The sequence below is a fragment of the Fusarium solani genome (assembly GCF_023522795.1).
Source record: "Fusarium solani strain SB1 chromosome Unknown bctg00000002, whole genome shotgun sequence".
NCBI lineage: Eukaryota > Fungi > Ascomycota > Sordariomycetes > Hypocreales > Nectriaceae > Fusarium > Fusarium solani.
In genome coordinates, this window is record NW_027072155.1 from 5,028,823 (window position 1) to 5,035,933 (window position 7,111).

Below are 7,111 nucleotides of genomic sequence, written 5' to 3' on the forward strand. Positions count from 1 at the left end.
CCAGTCGCATGGCGCGCATGAAGCTTGTGCCTTGGCATCTCGACGTGGCACAATCAGATACGAGTGGCCACACGTCACGTCAGGCAGGTGCATGCTGATGCAGATGTGACCCTACCCAACGCGATACGGAATCAAGAGCTCTTCGTCTCCCCCCTCAGCACTAATCTTCCCTGCAACAAGAATCCTCTCATTCACACTGGGCCGACCCTCTCGACAAAAACTACACTCTCCATCATTTGAAGATGGCCAAGAAAGCAGCGCTGACTCAAATTGGCGGAGCCGACCTAAAACGCTTCGTAGTGCAGTCAGCTTTGCTAAGCCTGATCGACCCTGTCCGAGGGGAACCGACGAGAAGCTCACTCGACGAGAACCCCGATGGCGACATTTCGGGCGGGCAGCAACTTAAACAAAAATTCCTAGACTCATTTGCTCTCATCTGTTCAACGACCAGCTCGGGTGCGGAAACAGCCTCAGCTGTCTGTCTGGAACAGCATGTCACAGCTGGAGCTGTCCTGCGCGTGGCCCGCAACCATGGCTTGACGCCGAAGGACCTGGCTGGCCTTGAAGAGGTGTTGCAAATACTTCAAGTAGTTGCCAGAAAGGGTACTTACATTATCTGAGGCGCTATGAAGGCTACTGACGCGGCGAGCGATACAGAAAAATCGTCGAAGCAAGCCGAGCCCGAGATTCTCCACCTGGTTGTCCAACTAGACAGAGGTCGGATATTGTCGATTGCCGAGAGGGTTGAGAAGCGCGGGATTGGAAATTCTCTGCAACAGGCGCACTCCAAGCTTCTTGCCGGTCAGGCGAAGCCAGAGACAAGGGCTGAACCCGGATTCAGACTTTGGCTCAAGGGTTGCCCTTTCACGGCCGCATCTCTTCAGGCCTGTAGTCCCGCGACTATGACCATGCTCATCGACTGGGCGTCGCAAGCCAGATGGCGTTATTCCGAGCAGTTGCAAATCTTGCTCGGATCTGATCAACCGCAAAAGCCGCCCTGGCTGGACAGTCTGCACAAGATCGCTCGCTATCGGTCTGCCATCAAGTCCATGGTAAAGTTTGCTGCAAAGGAGCCCGAGGTCTTCGCGGGTATTCACATCCGAGATGTCAAGGCTCCCAATTCGCGTTCATTCACTCTCTCCAACGAGAAAACTCCACTTCTTGCAGCTGTTAGGAGCCTTGTCAAGGAAGACCCAGGGGTGATAATGGAGCAGTTGGAGAAGCACCTGGGCACGCAGGATGTTGAAGTGCGGCTGCGCAGGGCGTGTCGCTTGAACCTGACGCTCCACGCCGAAATGCAAATCGTCGTGTTTTACGAAGGTAACCCCGACTCTGTTCCCCGGATGCCGTTCATCGGGACGAGCAAGAAGGCCTGCTTTCTGTGTCACAGGTATCTGCTCCAGCATGCACTCAGACTCCAAGTTTCGGCTTGTCACCAGAAAATTTACCCGTCATGGATGCCACCACCGTACTATCTAATCCCTGGACGATTCAAAAGTGCACCGTTTGTGAAACTCAGTAAAGAGATTGAGCAATTGACGAAGCGGGAGCTCAAGACCGCGCTGAATGCTCCCCGACGGCCGAGGAATTATGATTCGACTGCCGGCCCTTCCCTGACCCTAACAGCAACCGTGCCGACGGAACTGAGATCACGACAGGCGACTAAAGAACAGTTCATCCTCAAAGAGAACAGCCTCTCAGAGGATTCGGAGTGAAACTCCGGTGCAGAAATATGACGGGCAAATGTATAGTACGCGGAAAGTCGTTTCGGATTATGATTATCGAATCGGAGGATGCACCATGATAGTAGAATATGAAACAATGCCACAAGTACACTAAACACTCATAATGTCCTGGGTCAAGTGCATGTTGCAGCTCTCCCCTCCACACACACAAACCATGGCATCACTGTGAGCGGGTTTCCTCGAATGGGCCAGAGAGAACCCGAGCCGATGCACTAACAGCCAGCTGGTGGCCAGCAGTACTACCCAATGTCTTCACCGAGGCTGCCAACTGGCAGGTCTAGAACCCATTCATGTAATTGGCGCACGTTGGGACCTACAGCTGCGGATATGCTGCAATGCCTTGATGCCCAATTCTGCGGGAGGCCTTCCACATCGTCATGGCGATGGCTCCCAGGTGATATTTGGACTTGGGGCTCGGCGTCTTCCTCCCTGACATTATTAAAGACATTTTAGTATTAGTCGCCCTTTCCACTTACAGTGGCAATGGAGACAGCCAGGACAGACACAAACATCGCCGTGGGAGACCACCGGGACCTCCTCGACCTCATCGACAGTCTCCGTTCGCAAGGGGTCAGTCACTATGTTGACCTACCTGAAATCATCGTCTGTGGAGACCAGTCTGCGGGGAAGAGCTCCGTCCTCGAGGCCATCTCCGGCATGCCATTTCCCATAAAGGACGGTCTCTGCACCCGTTTCGCAACCGAGCTAGTCCTTCGCCGGGGTCACGAGGTGAACATCAAGGTCTCCATCACTCCAGGCGAGAGCCGGTATGGGGAGGAAAAAGAACGCCTCGAAAGCTGGCATCCAAAAGCGAGCATCGACAAGGAGGGCCTGGGCGCTGTGACGGACGAGGCGAAACGCGCAATGGCAGACCCGACCGGCACAGGGGAATTTTACGAAGACATCCTCCGCATCGAGCTCACCGGACCGGGGCAGCCGCACCTCACCATGGTGGATCTTCCAGGTCTCTTCAGGAGCGGCAACAAGAAGCAGTCTGACGCCGACGTCGATGTCGTTCGCAGTATGGTGGAGAGGTATATGGCACGACCACGGAGCATTATCCTCACTGTGGTGTCGGCCAAATACGAGTATGTCCTGCAAGAAGTCACTTTGATGGCCAAACGTGCCGATCCAGAAGGCATACGCACCATGGGTCTCATCACAAAGCCCGACACCTTGGATATCGGTTCCGACTCGGAAAGTTACTTCTTTCGTCTGGCTCAAAACCTCGAAGCCGAGCTTCGTCTTGGCTGGCACGTCCTGAGAAACCGAAAATTCGAGGAACGTGATGTTACCTCAGCCCGACGCGATGAAATCGAGAGCGAATTCTTCTCCCAGGGCTTGTGGAGTTCCATCGACTCCTCCCACTGCGGAGTGGCAGCCTTGAGAGCCAGGCTCAGCACGGTTCTAAAGGACCAGATCCTTGCCCAGCTTCCAAGTCTTGTACAGGACGTGGAAGATGGTATTCAAGACTGCACTGACAGGCTAGATCGACTTGGACCCGTACGATGCACTTCGCAGCAGCAGTTGGGCTACCTGCTGCGGGTGAGTGAGGAGTACACGTCCCTAGTGACGCAGGCAGTAGAGGGCACATACACCAACTGCTTCTTCGGCAGCCGAAAGAAGATTGACAAGTTTAATACAAGGCTGAGGGCTGTGGTGCAGAACCGACTTTGTGGATTTGCGGAAGAGATGCGGTTGAACGGTCAGAGTCAGCACATTATTGATTCAGAGAGTGAGGATGAGGGCGGTCGCGAGGTCCGCGACTCGCCTCGCATCTCCCGGTCTGAATATGTCGAAGATGTTGCGAATCGTCTCAAGTACAGCAAGGGTCGTGAGCTCCCGGGCCTCTTCAATCCGCTCATCGTGAGCGACCTCTTCGTCGAGCAATCCGCGCCTTGGAGGAGGATCGCGATGCTCCTTGCCGAGGATATCCTCGAAGCAGCGCACTTAACGACTCAACTAATAGTTGAGCAGATCACCGCCAGCGACGTGTCTGAAGAGGTTCTCAAACTTGTTCACCAGGCAATCGAGGGGCTAAAAGTCGAAATGGACGTTCAAGTCGATACGCTACTTGCATCAGCCGCGCGGCATCCCATCACGTACAATCCCCAGCTCACTGAGAACGTCCAGCGGATCCAGCAGGCTCGACATAAACGTGCTATCAAGACGCTGGTCCGCAAGACGTTCGGATCACATCGTTTCGACAATCCAGACAGCAAGGTGAGCTTGAATCCAATTGAGCTCATGAACCTCATGGGAGAGGGATTCGAGCCAGACATGGAGCGGTTCGGAAGCGCGTTGGCGGTGGACTACATGGAGGCATACTACAAGGCAAGATATATCCTTCAGGTGAAATCCACTGACAGCACTGACATGTTTACTTCGCTTCCAGGTTGCGGTGAGCAGGTTCATCGATGATATAAGCAACCTAGCAATTGAAGACTGTCTCATCAGCAAGCTCCCGACGCTTTTCAGATCAAACAATGTTCTGGAGATGAGTAGTGAGGACATATCCCGCCTCGCAGGGGAGACCCGAGCCTCTTCGCTCGAGAGAAAACGCCTTGAAGCAAAACGTAAGATCCTTCAGACAGGACTCCAGGGCATGAAAAGCTTGCACAAGCGCAGTACCGTCGTCGACGGCCCCCCCAAACAGGATGAGGTGGCATCAGAGGATTCTGAGAAAATGTCAGTCATGTCACGAAGCAGGCCTGAAAAAGCATCAACAGCCACTTACAGTGCGGAGGCAGCTCCTCTGACGATCAGGCCTGACAAACCCTCTGAGTTTCAGGACAGGGTTATCATACGGCCAGCAGTTGATGAATGGCCACCTCAAGCCGAAACTCACGGCGAGATGGAAGACGATTGGGATCCTCTTCTATCCAAGAAAGGAAAGAAGAAGGCCTCGAAGTACGGCATGGCTGAAGAGCCTCCTATTGATGGGGGATGGGGTTATTGAGCGGCGATGCAATGGAAGCGCTAGATGGTACTCAATTCGCAGACTAGTCAGTTCACCCTTGTCCTGAATGGAGACTGGTCTCCATGGACGAGTTGTGCAACGGAGGGTGTGATCAGAAGAAATTTCATTGCGCTGCTTTTCCTATCTAAGGAACGACGAAGGTCGGTCTCTTATACTTATATTCAACCTGCCGATCTTCCAGGCAGAAGGCTATTGCCTGCGATCTGGCGTTCACGCTAACCGTGAAGCTATTCATGATAGTCGTGATCCTTGCCCCACTTCCAACACCTAAAGCTTAGATCTCGTCGAGGATATTAAGAACGGATATAACCCAGATAGAAAACTTTTTCTTCCACATTACATATATAAATCCCATCCCTCCGCATTCGCGTCATAGCATTAGGAATCCCTATAGGAAAACTAATATTAAGGGACTTATCCGCTAAAGGGTTATCTAAATTCTATAAAATAAAGTCTTATAATTATAAAGTTTAAAAAAAAGAAAATTACTAAAAAAATAAATTAAGGTTATATCTTAACCCCTTCTAAAGATAATAAGTTAACTAATAATATATATAATTATATAACTATAACTATAGCAAAATAATGCGTAGTATAAAGTATACCTATATAGTAAATAGTTTATTATTTTATAGGTCCTATTTCTATAAAGTAATAAGACTTTATTATAGCCTTAAAGTTATTTTAATAAGTTTTTATCTTTATAGAATTTACTTTTTAAACTTTAAGCTAGTATTTAAGAGAACTTTATTAAATATTTAAGATATATTATTAGGGCAAAATGCGGCTAATAAGCTTAAAATAATATATTATTTAATAACTTATTAGGCTATATTATTAATAAATATTTTTATAATAACCTTATAATAATAAGTTATTAAGAAAGAATATCTATAAAAAAGAGATAATACTAACCTTATAATAAGTATTAAGCTTAGTAATAGCTTTATTATATACTTATTTATATTATATTAATAATAATCCTTATTTAAAGCATAGATATAAATTTCTTAATCTTAATAAAATAATTAAAAATATATTACTTTTTATACTAGTCCTATTAGGTAACTTTAGCTAAAATATCTTTTATAGCTATTCTCTAAGAAATTAACTCTTGCCTTTTATATATTCTTAATATAATAATAATTATAAGTTAGCAAGCTTTATTTTTTATCTTAAATACGCTTACTAAGCTTATTTAATACTTATTTCTTTACTTTTTATATTTAATTATATAATAAGTCTTTAATTTCTTAGTAGATTTTTATAATAGTTATATATATTCCTAAGGGATAAATTAGTTATACTAGGTTTATATTAGTAGGGGATTAAGCGCATTATCTTAGATAAGGTATAAATTATATCTAGTAATATACTTAAGGGTATTAAGTATAACTAAGTTATATTAATAGCTAAGGTAGCTATTATATAAGAAAGTATATAAAGTACGCCTTATATACTTAAAGTGCTTACTAATAAGAAACCTATAGTACTTATTTATTTACTTAGATAAGATTATTAAGAGTAAGTATTATATAGGAGCGCTTACTTATATTATAATAAGTCTTATTTACTCTTATAATAGACTAATTATATAGTAGGGTTTTATTATATTAAACCGCCTAGTTTATTACTTAGCTATAATATAATGCCTCTTCTTTATTAGTCTTATCCTTAAGGCTATATAAATAGCTATTATTCTTAACTTAATTAGTTCTTTTATCTTATTTCCTTAATTTTTATTAATATATTTTAATATTATATCTAATTATATTTCTAAAAAATAAAAGAAATCTAAGAATATTAAAATTATTAATTTAATTTATTATTATTATATTTTTATAGAATTTATTAAATATATTAGTTTTAAGGTAATACCTTATACTTATTATTAGGCTTATAAAGCTATTTATAAGATAGTTAAAGGTAATAAGAAGTATAATTTATATATTTATTTAGGCTATCCTTATAATATAATAAGGGTCCCTCTAAATTCTTATATATATTTCTTATAACTATTAATTAAATAATAGCTAATTTCTTAGTATTAAGGATTATTTCTAAGGCAAAGTAAACTAATACTAAGGAGCTAATAATAAAAAAGCTTTTTTAGTCTTAATATAAGTCTTTAGTATAAGCGCAAAGGAAATTATTAGCTTATTAGTAAGAGCTAAAAGAGTCCTTAGCTTATTTATTTTATTTATATATCTAGTATTATTTCTTAATTTTAAAAGGGACTAAGTTAATTTATTAAAACCTTAAATTAATAAATAACTTAAATAGGCTAAAGGCATTAATAAAGTCTAAGGCTATAATAGATATATAATCCCTAGTATATTTTAATCTTATTAATTAGAGTTTATTAAGATTAGATAATTTCTTTTTG

General features: G+C 43.6%; 2 protein-coding genes across 2 annotated transcripts; both read left to right on the top strand.

The window, feature by feature from the left end:
- Window positions 1–242: 242 nt before the first annotated feature.
- On the top strand, window positions 243–1,715 carry MRS44_005551 (uncharacterized protein; the record flags this gene model as incomplete). The annotated part of the gene is made up of 2 exons (XM_065622662.1): window positions 243–603; window positions 658–1,715. 2 exons carry the CDS (start codon window positions 243–245, stop codon window positions 1,713–1,715), a joined length of 1,419 nt encoding a protein of 472 aa, XP_065478734.1.
- A 513-nt stretch (window positions 1,716–2,228) lies between these two features.
- MRS44_005552 (uncharacterized protein) lies at window positions 2,229–4,704 on the top strand (the record flags this gene model as incomplete). The annotated part of the gene is made up of 2 exons (XM_065622663.1): window positions 2,229–4,097; window positions 4,141–4,704. 2 exons carry the CDS (start codon window positions 2,229–2,231, stop codon window positions 4,702–4,704), a joined length of 2,433 nt encoding a protein of 810 aa, XP_065478735.1.
- Window positions 4,705–7,111: the final 2,407 nt, after the last annotated feature.